Source organism: Protopterus annectens, chromosome 14.part0, assembly GCF_019279795.1.
Source record: "Protopterus annectens isolate FY-2018-M chromosome 14.part0, PAN1.0, whole genome shotgun sequence".
Taxonomy (NCBI): Eukaryota; Metazoa; Chordata; order Ceratodontiformes; family Protopteridae; genus Protopterus; species Protopterus annectens.
The window spans coordinates 460,801,910-460,823,449 of NC_056748.1; the positions used below are offsets into that span (position 1 = coordinate 460,801,910).

The following is a 21,540-nucleotide window of genomic DNA, read 5'->3' on the forward strand; positions in this document are numbered from 1 at the left end:
TCTGGAGGCCTCTTGCAGGGCCGCAGTTACGGGTTCTGTCATTAGGAGACATGCTTGGTTAAAGGAACAGAATCTGCCTGATCATGTTGAAGCAAAATTATTAGATGCTTCATTACAGCATGATACTTTATTTGGTGTTAAAGCAGAGGAGGTGTTGAAGAAAATGGAGGACAAAGCGAAATTTATGCAAACAGTAAAGGATATCTTACAGGTACAGCCACCCAAATTTTGCAGGAACTGGCCTACAAAAAACTGGTCCTTTCCAGTGTCAGACAGGCCACAAAGAGGCAGGTACAGACGCCCCAGAGGCAGATCCCAGCCCCAGGGCTCATACAGGCCTAAACAGTGGGGCGCTTCTACCTCCAAAAGCGGAGAAGACAAATCACAGCCATACAGGAAACAGTCCCAATGACTTTCTTCTGCCAGCACCAAGCACTTATCTTTTGGCAGCCCCCTTGGGGGGGAAACTAGCACTTTTTTCTCAGAATTGGCACAGGATCACCGAAGACAAATCACAGCCATACAGGAAACAGTCCCAATGACTTTCTTCTGCCAGCACCAAGCACTTATCTTTTGGCAGCCCCCTTGGAGGGAAAACTAGCACTTTTTTCTCAGAATTGGCACAGGATCACCCAGGACAAATGGGTCTTGAATATAGTGTCCTAGAGCTACAGGTTCCACTTTCACACTCACCAAGGGCAAAGGTACGCCAGACGTGCCACACAGTCAATGGGCAGAGGCGCAAAAACAAGTTTCATCCCTCATGGACATGAGGGCCATTCAGCAAGTACCACAGCAAGAGCAGAGGCAAGGATTTTACTCAAGACTTTTCTTGGTACCCAGAAAGGACAAAGCCTGGAGACCAATACTGGACCTGTCTATTCTAAATACTTTTCTGGACGTTCCAAAATTCAAAATGTTGACTCTACAGCAGCTTCTGCCTATGCTGGACAAGAAGGCTTGGCTTGCAACTTTGGACCTAAAAGAGGCATACCTGCATGTACCAATCAGACAGTCTTGCAGAAAATACCTCAGATTCATAGCTGGCTCAATGCACTACCAATTCTCTGCACTGCCCTTTGGCTTATCTACTGCGCCCAGGGTCTTCACAAAATGCCTGGCACCAGTAATTGCATTTTGCAGACAAAGAGGAATTCAAATATATCCTTACTTGGACGACTGCCTTATTTAAGCAGAGAACAAGGACATTCGACTAAAACATCTGGCGTTTGTAAAAGATTATTAATGTGCCTAGGGTACACAGTAAACGAAAAGAAATCGAAACTAGTTCCCTCTCGAGATAATATTCCTGGGTGGAAGCTTAAATACAACTGCCCAGATGGCTTATCTCACACCAGACAAACAAAGGCAACTGACTTCTTACTTCAAAATGTTGGCAACAAAGACCCAGTTAACTGCAAGAAAAATTCTGCAGGCTTTGGGCTTCATGGCATCCTGCTTTCTAATAATTCCATATGCCAGACTGCATATGAGGAAACTACAGTGGTATCTAAAAAAGTGTTTGGACTCAACATTGCCGCAGCCTGGAAACATTAATTACCCTCCTTCCTTGCCTACAGGAGGAGTTTCGATGGTGGGCGCAGGCCTGCCACCACAACAAGGGACAACCATTCAGCCAACCCACAGCCAGACAGACAATAACAACAGATGCATCAGATTATGCCTGGGGGGGCCCACATGGCAGGAAAATGTATTCAGGGCACATGGCCCACAAGCCAAAGGCATCTTCATATCAATCAAAAAGAGATGTTGGCTGTTCAGAATGCCCTGACAGCTTTCAAGGATCTACTCCATCAAGGACAACTACTGATAAGGATGGACAATACTACAGTCATGTGGTACATAAACAAGCAGGGAGGCACACATTCCTACCCCCTCTGCAGACAAGCCATGACTTTGTGGGACACAGCATTGACTTATCAAGTACACCTGCAAGCACAATTCCTGCCAGGAAAGATAAATACTCTGGCAGACGAATTAAGCAGAAACCACACGGATCTCCGCGAGTGGAAACTGGATCCACAAGTCTTCAGCATGATAACAAAGGAATGGGGATGCCCAGACATAGATCTATTTGCCTCCCCCCACAACTGCCAACTACAGAGATTCTGCACAAGGACTTATCACAAGCAAGCATGGAAAATGGATGATCTATCATTCAGCTGGGAAACCCTAACAGGTTATGCCTTTCCTCCCCAAGGTACTCCTAAAGGTCAGACAAGAGAAGCCAACAATGATTGATTGCCCCAGACTGGCCCCGCCAACACTGGTACCCAATCCTAAAGAGCTTGTCTCAAGGCCCAGCCTGGACACATTACCTCTAATTCCTCACTTACTAACCCCACAAAACAATAAGATCCTGCACAGCCAACTCAGGACCCCAAATATGGCAGCATGGCGGATAATGTAGCCATTCAGAGCACACCTCTCTCTAAAGCAGTAGTGGGTGTTATTTTGGAGGCCAGGAGGCCCAGTACCAGAAAATCTTATGCATAAAAATGGAAGAGATTCTGTGTTTGGAACCAGACACAAGGAATGGACACATTTGTACCAAATATTCCTCAGATTTTGCAATACCTAACTGAGATGCTGGACAAAGGCCTATCCTTTTCATCAATTAAAATCCATGCCTCTGCCATTTCAGCTCATTACAGTACGGAACCATCTATTTTTTCTCATCCATTGCTAAGGCAGTACCTCAGAGGGGCCAAAAATAAGACCCCCAAGGAGAGCACCAGTACCTGCATGGGACCTCAACTATGTCTTGGAAAAACTCACACTACCGCCATTTAAGCCAGCCAATACAGCTGAGATAAAATTCTTATCATGGAAAACAGCTCTGCTCCTAGCAATAACCTCTGCAAGACGAGTCACAGAGTTACAGGCACTCATGGCTGTGGAACCTTTTATCATTTTCCATCCAGACAGGGTTTCTCTGAGGACGAACCCGACTTTTATGCCTAAGGTAGTGTCCAGTGTGGCCCTTAACCAAACCATTTATTTGCCCACTTTTTATCCAAACCCACAGAATAAGGGTGAGAGACTCCTACATTCTTTGGACATACACAGACAGCTACGCTTCTACTTGGACACAACTAAAGCTTTCAGAAAGACTGAGCAACTTTTAGTGGCATATGCTGCAGGATCACAAGGAAAAGCTATCTCTAAGCAGACTATTTCAAAATGGATAGGTCACTGCATTCGTTTCTGCTATGCACAACATGGCAAATCAGTGCCTAAGGGCATTAGGCCACATTCAACCAGAACAGCAGCCACTTCAGGAGCCTTCCTCTGAGGAGTACCAACCAGAGACATTTTAGAGGCTGCAACCTGGAGTTCAGTGCACACTTTTACCAAGCAATACCACTTACCTCTTTACTCTACTCTAAATCCAGAGCAGGCTTTGCCACTGCAGTTCTGCAGGGCTTATAGCCCCTCCTAATCCTATTTAGATCCAGCCACCCAACCTCAGCTTTGGGATTCAACCCAAGTGTAATGACTGCAACAGTGAAACACGATGAACATAGTACAGTTGTGCACCTACCATAAATGTAGATGTTCAAGTGTATTCACTGTTGCAGTCCAGGTTACCCACCCACCATCCCCCTTTTCTTTGCTGGAACTTATCTGTACTGCTCTATCCTATACAACGTATGTGGTGTAATTGCTGTTAGATGAAGAAAACGTTTACTTTAGTGCATGCATATTTATTGGCATAATTTTAGCCTACCATTGTGGGGGCACCTGACATCTGGGGCAAGAAAAATTGAAGAAAATGGCATTGGCTGCATCTTTTATACCCCTGGTGCACTGACGTCAGGGAAGAGGCGACAGCAACCGACACCGGACCAAGACTTTGGAATTCAGGCCAACTGCGGGTAGCCTGCCAGCAGGATGGTAACCCAACTGTACTTTGTGTACACTTACCATAAATGTAGATGTTCGAGTGTATTCACTGTTGCAGTCCTAGTTACCCTCCCTCCAGCCCCCTAACTTATTTTGGCTATACCTCTACTTTCTTTACTATGCTTAAAAGCCTTTTTGGTGCATTTGCTTTTTTGTTGGAGGTATGTCTTTGTACTTTTATATTTAATTGCTTCCCATTAGGGGGGCACTTGACGTCTGGGGCAAGAAAAACTGATGTAATGGCGTTGGCTGCATGTTTTATACCCCTGACAACCTGACGTCATGGAAGAAGGGACAGCAACTGACGCAGGACCCAAGACTTTGTTAATCAGGCCAACTGAGGGCTACCTGCCCGCAGATAACCCCAAATGTAATGACTGCAACAGTGAATACACTCGAACATCTATATTTATGGTAAGTGTACACAACTGTACTTTCCTTTTATGCACCATTTTAGTTTATTCAGTTGACTGCCTGGACGATAGAAGTTTAGTCCCTTTAAGGAACCATTTTTTCTGATGATGTGTAGCAGGTATTAAAGGAGACAAAGAAATCTGCTATTAGAAAGTAATATATGTGTAAATGGAAACAAGTGGGTTTCATCAGGGGATCTGAGTTTTGTGTTGGAGAAGCTAACTTCACCTCCAGTTGAACCTTCAGCTCTTTACTAAAGTTTCTTGCATAGAAAACTTCTTGTCTTATTACGCTGACCTCATTCAAAAGAGTGTCCAAATTACTAGCCTTAATGTCTATTCACTCCATTTTGTTTTTTCGTAATGATGGGTTGCCTTTTAGAAATATCATACTTTTAATGCCTAAGGTAGTATCTTCCAGTTCTCTCCTTAACCAAAAAGTAGAGATAAAAGAATACTGCATTCCTTGTATGTCCACAGTCAGATGCTACTTGTACAAGACAAAAGGTTTTAGACTAGTGGACCAACTTATGTCTTATGAAAGTAATGGTAGGACAACCAGATTCTAAAGTGACAATATCCAAATGGTTATCCCAGGTTATTCATTCTGTTGTACTCATCCTGGAAAAAAACATCTCCCCCTCCCAAAGTTTGGGGTACATTCTACTAGAGTTATGTCTACTTCTGGAGCTTTTTAGAAAGTAGTAGACTCTATAGCTATTGTAGAGTTAGGAACTCTGTCCTCTTCACACTTTCAGTAAACACGGTTATCTTTTCCTGAGCCAGAACAGGATTTAATAGATATGTTCTCCAGTGTCTTCTGGATTCTGATCCTGCCATATCTGTCTAAGCTTTGGCAATCGTACCATATTGCTTTACGTTAAAGCAACAGTGATCTAATGATGGACATAGTACAGCTGTGTAAGTAAGCTTACCATAATGTAGATGTTCATATAGATCTGTGTTGCAGTACTAATGCTCTCTCTCCATCTTCCTTTTCATTTCTCTTATTTTTATGTGTTTTTTATTGGCTATTACCCCTTGGCTGGGGTGGGTTCTTCCTTTGCCCCTTTTTTTGCTGTGACATAGGATTAAGAATTTGAGCTTGCTATTTTTCTCGCTATAGCCTGAGAGAGAGGGAAGCAAGAAGGCTCTGAATTTTCATGCCAATGTGCCCCCTTTTATACAAGCAGGACCTTATGCTCTTAACAGCCATATGGTACACAAGAAAGGTGCTGAAAAGTTTTTGTATACTGGATGGGCATCTAAGCTTTGGCAGGATGAAATACATTTATCTTTACGCTACTGCAACAATGATCTATTTGATCATCATCTGTTGTGGTAAGCTTGCTCGTTTAACTGTACTTTTTAAAGTATGCAGGCAAAACTCAGTGATATTGATAAAATGTAGATATTCATCATTCCCATTGCCTTGGCGATATCTGCCAAGGTAACCCAGTACTGGCCAGCTTTCAAAAGCTTACTCCCTTCTCTTTCTCTTTCTGTGATAGTTGATCGACTGATTATATCCTGTCCAAAGAAGAAAGTCCTTTACAGGATCTGCCTAAGTGCTCAGATAAGCCTCATTCAGGGGTTTCTTCCTGTCTTTTTAATTAGATATGGTATTCTCTTTCTAATTTTATGTCTGTTTGAAAAAAACAAACATTTTATCTCTGCCAGTGTTTACACTAATTCCTGTGTGAATTTCTGCTTGTAGTAGTGCTTATTTGGCTTCTGTGTTCCTCAGAAACAGTAAAAAATATTCAGCATTTCTCCTAGAAGCGCAGTGTATCTGTATGCTGTTAAACACGATCGGCTGTCTCTTGCAGTCATAACCACAAAATAATTGTCTTTGTTTACTGTTTCTCATAGGTTAGTACTAGGTAACTGCCCTTTGAGCCATTTTAAGCCTAGCCAGTTATCCCCTGTGAGATTCAAACCCTGTACCTTGTGTTTATAAGGCAAACACTTTAACCATTAGGCCACCCTCCCAACCCCTTTATTTAACATATGTATGATTCTGATCCATGTGTTTTTAACATTAGATCATAATTGTACTGCGAATGAAGTTATTTGAACGTACTGTAAATATTTTTCTCTCTCTGATGAGAATGTAGTTTAATTTTTTAATAAAATGTGTGTGTAGCTGCTTTTAACACTGGTTTAAATCATTGGTTGCTTTGGTGTTTAGACTTTGTGTACTGGAAATTCTTTAACCTCTGTTGGTTGTAAAAGAATTTGGAGTGCATTTCAAACTTTTTTTTTTTTTTGTGATAATAGCATAGTTTGGCAGAGTTTAGTTGTGTGGGGACAAACTAATTACCAGAAACTTTGTGTTTATTTTGATAAATTATCTGCACCTAAAAAAATAATGCTTCCGCCCACTGTTAGTGATTCTATTGGCGCCACTTCTTGGCCTGCTTTTTCCCCCCATCTTCCCCTTTTCCAGGAGTCCCCCACACCCAACAGACTAGGCAACTGCTTCCTCCACTGCTGTATCACACCATAGGCGCATGGGTCATAGAACCCCTGTCTGAGATGCACAAAGGCAATGTATTTTACTCCAGAATCTTTCTGGTACCAAAAAAGGAGCACTTCTGGAAATCCATTCTGGATTTGTCCTTAACACTTTTGTAAAAGCTCCAAAATTCAAATTGCTCACCTTACCCTCTGCTTCCAGACCACTGTTTCACGGTGATACTTGATCTCAAGACGCTCAACTCATTCTTAGCGCTCCCAAATTTCAGAAAATATTTGAGATTTGCAGCCTCTGGCTTACATTACTTTGGGCACTCTACTGCACCTTGAGTGTTTACAAAGTGACTGGCCTCTGTGTTAGCCTTTTGCAAATACCCAGGTATCCATATTTTCCTTATTTACATGACTTGCTGAATTTTGCAGGTTCTGTATTCCTATAGTGCTGGGAGTCCTTAGACAAAGTTGCAGTCCTCCTTTCCCACCAGAGTGTGAAATTGAACCTTCAAAAGTCCTTCCTCACACCCTTTCAAAGAATTGTTTTCCTGAGGTGTTGGATAGACACAGTAAAAAGGGTAGCCTTCTTGCCAGAAGACAAAAGTTCTGACTTATCAGGGCATTTTCTTGGACTTCTGTCCTGTAGACCTGGCCTCATCAAGAAAGAGGCTAAAAACTTTAGGCCTCATGGCATCAGTGATTCTCATGTTACCACTAGCCAGACTACACATGAGGAAAAAGTCAGTGGTACTTGAAAAATTGTTGGAGCCAGCATGTTATTCCCTTGGATTTCCAGGTACCAGTAGTAGGATTTGTAAAACAGGAACTGTAGTAGTGGAGGGGTCGACTGTCTCTGAATCCAGGACTCTTTCTTAAGACCTCATCTAATCTGTCCAGATGGACTCTTCAGATTTTGCATAGAGAGTTGTGTCCATGAGAGTTCAAGTATAAGGCTTATGGAGTCCTCAAGACACACTAAAACACATAAATGTAAAAGAGATGGCAGTGATTCATGCCTTTGAAGTTCTTTGCCGCTTATGGACTCTAGTAGTCCCTGGTTTATGGCCCTACTTGTGACGTCCCATGCTCCTACAGCAGCCAGGCTTAAGCTTTTGTATAGGAGCCGACATTCGGGTCACCTGAGAGTGGGGAATCCCACACTAAGAATACTGGAACATGGAAGAGAAGGACATCTGTGGTTATGGTAAGATTTTACACAACTTTTCTTTACAGTTGCTTAAAAATGGCTTGTCATATGCTTCTGTCAAAGTGCATCTTGCGGCCATCTCAGCTTGTCCAACCCATGGATCCCCCTAATTTGCCTTTTTGTGGTCAAACAGTTTATGAAAGAAGGGATGCATAGGCAGCAGCTCGGGTAGTACCTTGACAGAAGAAAGCTCTTTAAGAATGCTGAACAACTGCTTGTCTCCCATACAGGGTCTAAGAAAGGTCAGTCTTTCTTTTTAAACAAACTATTGCATGATGGTTATGCTGTGATATTATTTTCTGTTACTCTCACCATGGTAAATATTTTTCAGACAAGATTAAGGCTCACTCGACTGTGGCGTTATCCTATTTGATTGCATATTGGAAAGATGTGGACTTAAGAAGTATTCTAAAGGCAGCCACTTGGTCCTCTGTTCATACCTTCACAAAGCACTGCAAACTGGATTCCTTTTCAAGGTCCAGAGCAGGCTTTGTGAAGACCATTCTTCAGGGGCTCCAGGATCCTTATCCTTCCACCTCCCAGGTATAGTTAAACTTTGGGAGTCTACTCAAACTTCTACTGAGGCAGTGGGAATGGTGAACATAGTATAGTTGTGCAAATCCTACTTACCTGTAACAGTAGATGATTGAATTCCTTACTGCCTCAGTGACGGCATCCACCCACCGTCCCCCAGATTGTGCTTAGTTTAGGTGGGTTTCACCTTTTTGATTTAGTTGTAGATGGATTTGGTTTTTATATGGTATTGTGATTGTCTGGCTGTGAATTTGCTCTTGCTAGATGATGCTGGCTTGAGGTACTTTCCTATTGTTTGTGGAAGCGAAAATACTCATTTTCTATGATCGCTGATGGCTTCCCCTTCAGGATATGCTCAAGACAGTCAGCTGTTACAGGAAGAGAGAGGGAGGGGAGGCTGAGCTTTTGAAACCTGACAAGTACTTGGTTCCTTTGGCAGATAATGTAAAATGCCATCCGAGGCAGTGTGGAATTTGAACATCTAGGTATGGTAAGTTGGACTTGAGCAACATCACTTTATGAGCAAGGTAAAAGAATTTCACAGGTAGCAGTTTATCTTTATGAAAAACATAGTGAAGTAAATTTACAGACAAATGTTGACAGTACTAGTAAAGGACTTGAGACAAAATGTGTGCTGATAGTAAAGGTTACCCAGAAACTCTGTAATCTCAGCACAAAGTATATAATATAGAATGCACATATAATGTTCTCCAGGAAAGAATCTTTGTGGTACTAATAAAGAAATCAGTTGTTTTGACAAATATAGACATTTAAGTTGAAAACTAATGACAGACTGTATTTAATTCATTTTTCAGTATTCCCCAAGTTCAAGAATGTTTTGTATTTATTTTTTGCAGGATAAAGCAGTGTAAAAATTATTATGAAATTCTTGGAGTAAACAAAGATGCTACAGAGGAGGATTTGAAAAAGGCGTATCGGAAGCTAGCCCTGAAGTTTCACCCTGATAAAAATCATGCACCTGGAGCTACAGAAGCATTCAAAGGTATGGTAATAAGTGTAGGTAAATGAGGGAAACGTTAAGCTTTAAAAGAGTAGTCCTCCACGTGTTGAAGAGATGACACACTTGTATATTTTGTGCGTGTGTTTGTGTGCACGTGTGTTTGTGTGTGTGTTTGTGTGTGTGTGCGTGTTTTTATTTTTCTTAATGTCAGATGTGTGCCTTTTATTCATTGTGGTATCTATGTTGTATGGGACTTTTAGTGTCACCTCACAAAGTGGGTCTGTGCAAGGTGCCCTTGTTCTGTATTGTTTCTTGGAAATTCAAGCTAAAGTGCAGAACAAATGCAGTTGGTACCTATCCTTAGATAATGCTGACTTGTAGGCATATTTCTTTGTATGAGTATATTGAGCATATATGCGTGTGTGTGTGCATCCGTGTGTGCGTGTGCGTGCATGCGTGTGTGCGTTTGTGCATGCGTGTGCATCAGTGTGTGTGTGCGTTTGTGCATGCGTGTGCGTGCATGTTTGTGCGTGTGTGTGTTGGAACCTATTTTGATGGGCTGCTCCAGAGAACTGTTCAGAAGCAACCTTGGAATAGGAGCAACGTCCCAGCAACGTTGCTACATTTTATTTTGTATTTAAACACCCATTTGATGTTCATTGGAAATGTTCATCTTCACCTGCAGTTTAACTGAATCCTAAGGTTTCATATCTCCCTACAGTATGGTTCAGGTATGGTTTAGTTACCAGAAATTTGCCTTATTTTATAACTTATTTTATAAAACTTTTACGTTCTCACATTAGAATCAAAGAAAGGGAAAACCCGCCCACCTTTTTTATTTAAGCTTACCTCTCATGTGCTTTTGGCAGAGGAATTTATCTCTGCCTGTGTGACATACAATAAATACATGGAATTTTTTTTGGATGGGTACTACCCACACCCTTACATAGGTAGACATCAGTCTTCCTGATGAATTAGATGACAAACACACTAAAGTCCAAAAATAGGTTGCCAAGGCAAGTGAAATCAGGCACTAGTGTCAGTCGGTAACAAACTGTTTAATAATTAAGCGCTTTTCGTCTGTACGTTGTACAGACTTCTTTAGACAAAAACTCAACATAAAAGTCACTTTAAATAAGTAAAAGCAATTATTTTAGACCAATCATATGCAGTAATTAATTAATAGAACACGTAAATCCGTTTAAAACATTATTCAAACCAACTACTCATTTACATGAAAGTAAACAGAGGTAGCTCATAAAAATACATGATGACAAACTTTACAAGCTCTTCAGAATGATAATGGTAGCTAAAGTTGCAAGAGACCTTTAGACTTGGCATTATAAAATAAAAAATATGAAAAACAATGAATGAAAATAAAATCTTAAATAACACAAAAGTGCAAGTAAAACACAGGCACCCAGCATGTGCACTGCCTTAGGCTATCTGCCCTAGGGCATTTATAAGCCTAGAAAAAAACAACAGAAGGAACTGCTAAAAGGACTCCAACCACGAATGTATCAGCAGAAAAACGGATGTAGCCCCACACCACAGTTGAGTCCAGTACTCGAGACAAGGTTCAGGACAAACGTTTTTATTCCAAAACAGTCTGGAGAACTGTCTGTTTTGGAATAAAAACGTTTGTCCTGAACCTTGTCTTGAGTACTGGACTCTACTGTGGTGTGGGGCTACATCCGTTTTTCTGCTGATACATTTATAAGCCTAGCCAGAGTGTGTTTGGCTTTCGCCACCCATTTTAAATTAATTTTGCTATGCCCTTTTTCGAGGTTAGTATACTGTGCCTCTGTCTAACAGTGACACAGAAGTGATACCCGGGGTAAACCTACGATCTCCCATCCACTCATCAAGATTCCTCTTTAAGAGAGTCAATGAGGAACTCTGCCTAACCTGGACTGGGATTTTATTCCAGAGTGAAGGGAGCCTCTGGGTTATGAATCTGTCCCTCCAGCATGTCCTATTTATTTCAGTGCTGAGGTTCAAGTCTCTCAAGCGTGTAGCTCGATGGGATTTGGATTTTCTGAGGTGCAGCATGTCCATTAATTCCGGGTTGGACATGGCTTTATACGTCAGGCACAGATCGCCTCTGAGCAGGTGGTATGCCACTGAGTAGAGCTGGAGTTTCTTTAACCGGGCAGCATATGGCATCTGTTTGAGCCCTTTGATCCTCTTGGTGAGTTACTTTTGGGGTCTTTCCAGTTGCTGCAGGTGTCTGGTAAGGTACATCCCAAAAGGGACATTGTACTCAATTATGGGCCTGATGAGGGATGAGTAAAGAGGCACGATGACCTCCCCTGATCTAGATGTGAATACCTTCATGATTAGGTGGGCTGTATAAAATGTTTTTCTAACCACTTTGGCCACGTGGTTGACAAATGAGAGATTGCTATCAACTTGGGTCCCCAGGTCCCTAATTACTTCTGTACTTAATGGATTACCACCTATGTGGTAATTTGTGGGCACCTTGTTTTTGCCAAAGGGGATGACTATACACTTTTTGGCGTTTAGCTTGATGCCATGGCTCTGGCACCAGTTGTCTGTTTCTATGAGGCCCTTTTGGAGGATGCTTGTGTCGGCTGGAGAGTCGATTATGGCGCCCTGTTTGCAGTCATCTGCGAACTTGGTCAGCCACAGTCCTTCCGCGTTGGCCTGTACCTCCGAGAAATATATACCGAACAAGAGAGGTCCCAGGACTGAGCCTTGTGGGACGCCACTTGTAACGGGTTTGGAGTCTGATATGGCCCCAGCAATTCTAACCATGTGGGTTCTGTCCTTGAGCCAGTTTGCAACCCATCTAGTGACATAGGGGTTTATATTTAAGCTGGTGAGCTTCTCTATAATGCCCGAGTGGAGTATTGTATCGAAGGCTTTTGCGAGGTCCAGGTGGGATAGATATTTGCCCTTTTGGTGGGGGGGGGGGGGTTTGCGCTGAACCTGTCAGCTAGGATGTTGGCAATGTCTGTGGGTTAGATGTATTTTTTGTCATTTTGGAGTAATTCTGAGCATATCTGGGAATTCCCACCCAGGTTCCTAACATAACTAAAGAAAGCCTTGTGATTATCCTTAGTGTCCTGTGCAATTTTTCTCTCGAAGCTGGCCTTAGACGATTTTATGAGTGCCCGTAGTTTTTTGCTAATACTCATCAGAGATGCCTTCCCTTTTTGGGATTTTGCTCTATCATGTAGTAGCTTCCTCCTTCTGTTGTATAGTTTGTTTATGGTTGGGGTCCACCAGACAGGACGTCTGCCTTTGGAGGATTGGGTCTTGGTTTTATTTGGGATTGCATGATCCATGCATTTCTGGGAATTCCCACCCAGGTTCCTAACATAACTAAAGAAAGCCTTGTGATTATCCTTAGTGTCCTGTGCAATTTTTCTCTCGAAGCTGGCCTTAGACGATTTTATGAGTGCCCGTAGTTTTTTGCTAATACTCATCAGAGATGCCTTCCCTTTTTGGGATTTTGCTCTATCATGTAGTAGCTTCCTCCTTCTGTTGTATAGTTTGTTTATGGCTGGGGTCCACCAGACAGGACGTCTGCCTTTGGAGGATTGGGTCTTGGTTTTATTTGGGATTGCATGATCCATGCATTCCTGAAGGTGTTCATAGAATGTGTTTATAAAGGATTCTGCGGTCTGGGCCATATTTTCTACAGGCTCGGGGGCTTTGAAGGATTCCACCTTGGTTTTGAGGAGTGTGAAATTTGCTCTAGAGAAGTTTTTCACTATGGTTTTCTGGGCAGGGGGTGGGGTCGGGATGTGAATATCCAGTGAGATTAGTTTATGGTCTGATCTTACCAGTGAGGGATACACTTCTGGTCTGGAGCATAGAGTCCCCATGTTGGTGATGATCAGGTAACAAGTTGTTCCATAGCATTTGAGTTTATAAATTCTAGGAACCTTTGGGCTAGGGTGTTGGAGCTAGAGTAATCTCTAGAGTAATGAAGTCATCCCGCTTCATAAAGGAGGAGCAACTACAGACTCTGAGAACTATCGCCCCATTAGCCTGATGAGTCTGGTATGCAAAGCTATGGAGCGCATCATCATGGACCTGATTAACAAAGATATAGGTTCATAGGTGTGTACTAGGCTATTGGCCCTGGAGCCTATACAAGCCTAGCCCATAGGATTACCCTGGCATCGTGCCACCCGACTTTAGTTCTCAGTGCCTCTGTCAAGTCACTGGAGTGATCTCTGGGATGACTTTTCTATTTCCCAGCCACTCATCAAGATTTCTGTTGAAGAGGACCAGTGAGGTGCTCTGCTTGACATGTATGGAAAGTCTGTTCCATAGCATGGGCAGTCTCTGGGTTCTGAACTTGTCCCTCCAGCATGTTTTGATTGTGGTAATGAGGTTGAGGTCTCTGGAGCGTGTGGTGCGGAGGAATTGGGATTTCTTTAGATGTATTATTTCTAACAGAGCTGTGTCAGACATGACTTTATAAGTCAAGCAGAGATCGCCTCTAAGGCGATATGAGACAGAGAATAGTTGAGTTTTATGAGTCTGTCCATATAGGACAAATATAGGGAATCTCCAAACTCCTGACCCCACACAGTTTGGCGTTGTCAAGGGGAAATCCTGCCTGCTGAACCTGGTTGACTTCTTCGAGGCAGTCACCAAGGCTGTGGATGAGGGTATAGCAGTGCATACAGCCTACCTCGACCTGGCCAGGGCTGTTGATACCATTCCCCCTTGGGTATCAATCATACCTCACTAGGTGGGTTACAAATTGGCTCACAGACAGGATCCACAGAGTGAAAGTTGTGGATTCGAAGTCAGACTGTTGACCAGTCACGAGTGGAGGCTCACAGGGCTCGGTCCTGGGCCCTCTCCAGTTTGGCTTCTGCTTCTTAGAAGTCCAGGCCAACACAGAGGGACTCTGGCTGATCAAGTTTGCTGATGACTGTAAGCTAGGAGTCCTTATCAACTCCCCAAGTGATGCAGACATCCTTCAAAAGGGCCACTCTGAGACCACTGACTGGTGTCAGAACCATGGCCTGAAGCTTAACACCATACAATGTGTTATCATCCGCTTTGGAAAAAAATTCAGTTCCCATTAATTACCATGTTGATGGGAGCCCACTGAACACTGAAGGGGCCATAAGTGATCTGGGCACCCAGGTAGACAGCCACCTCACTTTCGACCACCACATTGCCACTGTGGTCAGAAAGGCCTTCTATATAACACATCTTATAACCAAAGATTTTGCATCCAGGAAGAAATAGGTTATCATCCCTGATTAGACCAGTCATCGAATGTAGCGCCCTGTTTGGCATGTACCTGACCAGACACCTACAACAGCTGGAGAGGCCACAAAAGTACCTCACAAAAATGATCCTAGGCCTCAAACGCACATCCTACATTGACAACTCAAGAAACTTCAGCTGTTCTCACTCTTATCGTCTATGTAGACGTGATCTCTGCTTGACTTACAAAGCCATGTCTGACTCAGCCCTACTTGAAATGCTACACCTAAAGAAATCCCAATCCCCCTGCACCACACACTCCAGAGATCACAACCTCATTACCACAATTAACAGAACATGCCGGAGGGACAGGTTCATCTCCCAAAGACTGCCCATACTCTGGAATAAGCTTCCCAGCAAGTAGAGCACCTCGCTGGCCCTCTTCAAGAGAAATCTTGACGAGTGGATGAGTAACGGTTCATTCCAGTTGCCCTACTGGTTAGAGGCACTGTGAACGAACATCAGATGGCACGATGCCTGGGCAATTTTTTGGGCTAGGCTTGTAAAGGCTCCAGGGCCATTAGCATAGTACACATCTGTGAACCTATGATCCTCTTAGTGGAAGAAAATGGGATAAAGCCTGACATAATGGGGAACAAAGGTTTGAAAATTGGGATAGATTTTAAATATTGCTCCTATAAAACGCAGAAAAGTGCTAACATGGTTTGTGTTAACATGGATTTTCTGAAGGATATGATGTTTAAAACTGAAATGTATATCCTTATTTAGTGACTTCAGTCCTCAGTTCATCATAGAGATTTGCCAGAAAAACACACATTTTATGTGGAATTGACCAAACATATGAGGCAAAAATCTGGTTAGTTGAGAGTTATGTCCAGGACTTCAAGGCACTGACTGAGGATGTAGAACTGCAAAGGTAGTCTACAAAGAGAGAGAAGTACTAAAAATGGAGTGGATAGTTTCTGAAATTGAAAGTTGGTGAACTTTAATATAATGTTGCACACTAATGAGACCGAGAGATAGACCTGTCAAAGTAAAACAGGAAAAAAGGCTGATTTGTTCAGAATACTGACCTTTTGGAACAAGTAGGAATAATGAAACAAAATAATAAATTAAATTCTAAGCAAAATGATATCACAAATACAAATGAGCAAGTGATTAAGTTGAGAGAAGGATTATGAAAAGTTAAGGAAGGTGTATGTAAGGTATGAAAAGGTTAAAGAAATGGCCTAAACAACTTCAGAAAGGCCATATTAAGACAAACCAAAAGGAAAGTGAGTAGAGCTGGAAAGGATATCGTATAAACGGAAAAAAGTGCAAAGCAAACTGGTAGTTGGATTTGAAAAAGAAAAATGAAGTCAAGACCAAACCCAGGCTGGCATTGTGTACGTGCAGAGCGATAAGACTAAATGTATTTATTTTATTTATTTACATTTGTTGACTGGGAATGTCTGACTGGATGCAGGTCCATTTTCAGCGGAGGCCCGGGGAGAAAAGCTCCACAAATTAAAATATTACAGACCTAGTTACAGATGAATCCTAGCAATTGAAATATTACAAACATAGTTACAGATGAAGAACATAGTACATTCAGTCGATAACTAGCATCTCTTCCATCTACGAAGTCATAGCAGATATTAACAATTGTTACAATAAGAAGTTACTGCCGTATAATAAGTACATAGGCATGGAAGTATCAGAGCTTGCTGTAATCAAAGGTAGTTTGTGGGGTGGAAGAGAGGTAGATGGAGTGGGAGAAGTTAGAGGGGAGAGTTACAAGGGCATAGCCAGCATGTTTTTAGGTGTGCTTCAAGTAATGCTTTGAAGTGGGTGCATGATGGTACAGAGGTTATTGTGTGTGTGGGGGGGGGGGGGGTTCCATAATTTGGCTGAAGTGCTGGAGAATAGCACTTCTCCAGCAGTGTTATTGGCTCTAGTAACCTGTAATTGATTTTTGTTGCCGAATCGTAGTGGTCTGGTGGTAAGATAAGATAGGGTTGGAGTAGATAAGGGATGAGACCTTTAGAGGATGGTTTACTAGTTTGTGGGCGAGTACGAGTTGATACCATTGAAAGAGGTGAGGGAGTTCTAGCCAGCCTACTTCAGTAAGTGAGAGACAGTGGTGACTGCGGTATGTCAAGAGTTTCAAGTACACAGTCTGATATAAAGACAAATTACCAGAATTTGCATTTTGAAAATGAAGTGCTGAATGCCCAAAGCAGAGAGGTTGAAAATAAAATTAAGAACTGCACGGAGTAAAGTGGTTAAAAGGAATCACATTTTAAAGCAAAAGCATGATTTTTTTGGTTCAGGTTGTACAACAAAAGAAATACGAGAGTGCAGATAAAAACTTGGCACTAGTAAGGACCTTTAAAAGGGTGTGTATAAAGAAGTACAAAAATACAAAAGTGAATTAAAACCATTTAGTTGGCCTGGCTGTGTGGCAGAGAACAGTGGAGCCCTGCAGTGACCTGGGTTTGCTAAATGACCTGAGCATTAGAGGAGCTGGGGGGAGGTGGAGTATGGCCTCCCTAAAGAGTTAGTGTGAGAGGCTGTCATCTGGGACCACACTGGTGTGTGCAGTTTCCCTGGAGATAACTGGAGAAGCCATCAGTTATGCTTCAAGGGAAAGGACAGGGATCCTTGTGGAAATAAGTGTCACCCTTTGGCAGCCCACTGCACGTCCTATCCCCATCACTTCACTTAAAGAAAAAAAAACCTCAAATCACTCCTAATGGCAGTCTAAAGAATTCCCCTCCAGGTCGACTATCACCCCAGTCATAGGTAACAAGGGCCAGTTGATGGTGAGGGGGCAGATAATGACAGAGTGGGGCAAAAATGAGCAAAGAAAAAAAAAAAACACTTAGTACATGCAGTATCTGAAAGAATACATTGAAAATTAATAAGAACATTGTTAATGTGCTAAGAAAGAAGAAATGGAGTTAAACTCTTGCTAAACATATTCAAGCCCTGAAAAGTTCACAGAGCAGTAACAGCATTGCTGTGATAGACCTTCCAAAGGAAAAGGGTTCTGTCAAACAAAAGGAAAGGGTTCCGTCAACCCAAGGGAAAATACTGTCACTAAATTTCTGAAGCAAGACAAGGTGACTTGTGAAGAGAACAGTAAAGATACTTCTGTCTTGAATATTATAAAGCTAGCGGAACAGAACGTGTTAATAATTCAGGCTAGTAAGTTTAAAGTTACAGAAATAAATTTAATAAACCATGCTGCATGCAGAATGCCTCAGATATATTTCCTGTCAAATGTAGTTCAACTTAGGAGTCTAACCTAAAACTCACCACCTCTGTCTGATGATGACCTTATCAGAAAGACCTACAGGCTTCAAAGTGCAAACATAAAAAGGATAAACAGACTAACTCAAAAGAAGTTATTTTTGATTGTGCTGGAATTAACAGGTTTGTGTTATATTTTCTTCCAGTTATATAACTCAATCTTGCATTTTCGCTCTCCAGTTCAAATTCTTGTGTTTTACTGTCTTCACTGCAAAGGTTTCTACAACGAATGAATGCTAGACTACACGTTTTCCACCTTCTTGTATAAGGGCGGAGTTTGTGTAACACAATAATAAACCGGTACAAACTGCTTTTCACTTACTAACCCACTCATTGAGTTCTGTTTCCCAGAAAATATTTTTCTTCCCATTTTTACAAGTAACCACAGTTCTGCAATATCCTAGATTTATTGAGGTATAATATATTGAAGAGTAATTTGTCATTCTGTTTTGTTCTGCTCTGTTGAAGAAACCATTCTTTAGTCTTACTGCTTTTATATATTAAGCCCATGTGTCAAAGTGAAACTCATGCCACTCATTTCATGGAGTGCCTGCCTGGGTATAATTGTGGACTAGATATTTCCCCTAGCAGCTTGTACACATATTAATGTGTTACAATATTGTGTGTGTGTGTGTGTGTGTGTGTGTGTGTGTGTGTGTGTGTGTGTGTGTATTTGATATATGTAAAATACACTATATATGTGTGTGTATATGTACACAGATAAACACACAGGCATTCATATATATATATATATATATATATATATATATATATATATATATAATATGTAAACATATATATGTAAGTATGTGTGCCTGTATACAATATCAAAAATTATGACGAGAAAAAGCTGAGGGCTTTTGAAAAGCACTACCAGCCAAAAAATGTAAAGCTAAAATCTAGCTTGAAAAAGAATGTAGTAAATAAGCAATGAAAAGCCACAAGATATGAAGGTGTCCACACACAGATGTTGGTTAGAATTGTTTAAAGCACACATTATATCTTGTGTCCATCTTTGGTTACCAGGCAGTTGCTCGGATGTTCAGAATATTGAGCATTTTGTATGCTGGCATAAGGACAGAATTGGCGATTGCAGAGTCAGCCCCTGTGGAATTGTTACACAGCATAAACCACTGGTTGCCACAGTCAGCTGCAAGCAGTGGTCAGAGAAGGCTCCAAGGTCAGCAGAGACTAGTTTGAAGTCCTGAAAATTGACTGTAGTGAAAGGAAATATACAGGAAGAAGTGAAAGGTGGAGTTGAAAAAGCATGGCAGTGCCTCAAAACAGCATCTGTGAGGACTGTAGAAGAAATATTTGGCCAAGCCAGGTATGGAAATAAGGTACATGAGGAAAGTTGGTGGTGAATGCACAAGTCCAGGAAGCTATCAAAAGAAAGTAGTAGTGCAAAAAAAAAGTGTGACAAAAGTCCGTCTTTGCTAAGAATTAAAATGTTTGGCTAACAAAGAGACTAAGAAAGCAGTTACAATAGTGAAGAACAAGGCATCAGTCACTTCCATCAGTCTCTAGTAAGTGACTTAGCAGATGGCTCAGAGACACTCTTATCAGGCTGCAAAGACAGAAAATATAGAGGATAGTTACCAGGCACCCTTCCAAACTGCTAACTTGTCCACATGACATCAAAGAAAGATGGAAGGAGTACTTCTAGCAGCTCATGAGTGAAGAAACCTCTTCCTAGAAGCCCTACTGTCCCACACATAGCACAGTAAAAAGAATAGGAGCACACCTTAAAAGTAAGAACAGCCCTAAGGAAAATGAAATCAGGGAAAGCAGCAGTATCAAATGAGGTCGCTGCGCATATGCTCAAGATACTGGGTGATTTAGGGGAGAAATTGCTTCAGAGGGTCATCATAGCATTGTCGAGAGAGAATCATATTCCAGATGAGTGAAGAATAAGTGTACTAATGCCAGTGTACAAAAGCAAAGGGGAATTGATAACTTTGGATGGTATGGAGGTGTCATGTCAGACTGCATGAGAGTTTTGGAGTGTGTGATTGATAAATGAATATACATAGTAGTAGAGAGTAAGGTGGGAGATGAGCAGTTTGGTTTCAGATCAGGATGCAGCACAACCAACCTGATATTTGCAGTGAGGTAGCTGAAAAGAAGCTAGAGACTTGGACTGAGTCCATCTGGGTATTTCTAGACTTGAAGTAAGTATATGACATTGCCTAAAAGCTGATTTTGGGCAGCCATGCAGTATTTTGAAGATCCAGAAACATTGGTAGAATTAATGAAGTCTGTGTCATTGGGTTTTTGTACAGTGCTCTGACTCCCAGAGTGGTTCCCATTGGGAGTGGGTGCTCACTGTTCAGCTCAGAGTCCACTGCTGTTCATACCAGTGATGCACTGCATTAAGGGGACACAAAGTTGCTGTATGCTGACAATGTAGCATTGCAGGCATACTCTGAACAAGAACTTCAGCAAAGGATAGGGGAGTGGAATGCAAAACTGAAGGCACATGGAATGAAATTGAACACATGTAAGATGGTTGTAATGGCAACAAACAGGGAAAATCAAAAGAAGCTGAATATTGAGATTGAAGGGAAAATTAGTGATATAGGTCAACTGCTTCAAGTATCTGGGAGGGGTGTTTGAGAAGTATGAACAAGGAGATCAAAGCCAAAATCACAGGGGCTGTTGCCACTAGTACACAGTGACCAGGTAGTGTTTGGCAGACGAATGCCAAAGAGGCTGAAAAGTAAGGTGCACAAGGACATCAGAATAGAAGTCCAAGTAATTCTAATTGCTCAAAGAGAACAGGTTGTGGTGGTTCAGGCTTATTTGCAGGAATGCAGAACACTATTTGGGGCAGCCAGGAAGAAGGCTAGAGGTACTGAGAGTGTCCAGCAAAGAGATTGATAGATTGTGTGAGAGAAGATTTGTGGCAGTCGGGCAGGACTATCATAGAAGGTAGGATAGTGACATTGAATTGAGAGTTTGGCAACAGTTGACATGATGAGTGTATGTTGGCATAACAGATGGTATTATTAGTAAGGGCTGTTTTCTAAATTCTGCATGTTCTGAGTCCAAGGTTGATCTTTGTGTTTTAACATTAATGGGTCAGTATTAGCCACGTCAACATGAGTGGGTCAGTATTAGCCACGTCAACATTACTTGATCCAACTAATGGCGCTATAACTGTAAATGTAATACGTGCACACACATTTTTATAGTAGCAGGAGAATGGGGGTGCAGGCATCATTCAGGAATTATGTGTGCGTGCTTGTGCGTGCGTGTGCGTGTGTGTGCGCATGTGTGTGCGCGCGTGTGTTGCGATTTCATCAAAAATCAATGTTTTGTGGTTTGCGGAGTTTAACCTTTGCAGATCTGTTCCTAAAATTAATGTATTTATCTATCTGTAAAATTAATGTATTTATCTATCTGTAAATCTCTCTGTACGTATGTGTGTGTGTGTGTGTGTGTGTGTGTGTGTATAATCAGTGGAGTACTAAGGATAGGGGAGGGTAGGGCCAGTTTCCCTGGCTAGA

At 41.9% G+C, this 21,540-nt stretch overlaps 1 protein-coding gene across 1 annotated transcript in view; it reads left to right on the plus strand.

Moving 5' to 3' along the window:
* DNAJB12 (DnaJ heat shock protein family (Hsp40) member B12) overlaps positions 1-21,540 on the plus strand; it is a 1,115,823-nt gene that overhangs the window by 392,594 nt on the left and 701,689 nt on the right. Inside the window, exon 3 of the mRNA XM_044056212.1 lies at positions 9,411-9,556. Coding sequence (XP_043912147.1) covers positions 9,411-9,556 — 146 coding nt within the window. The remainder of the gene's footprint in view (positions 1-9,410; positions 9,557-21,540) is intronic.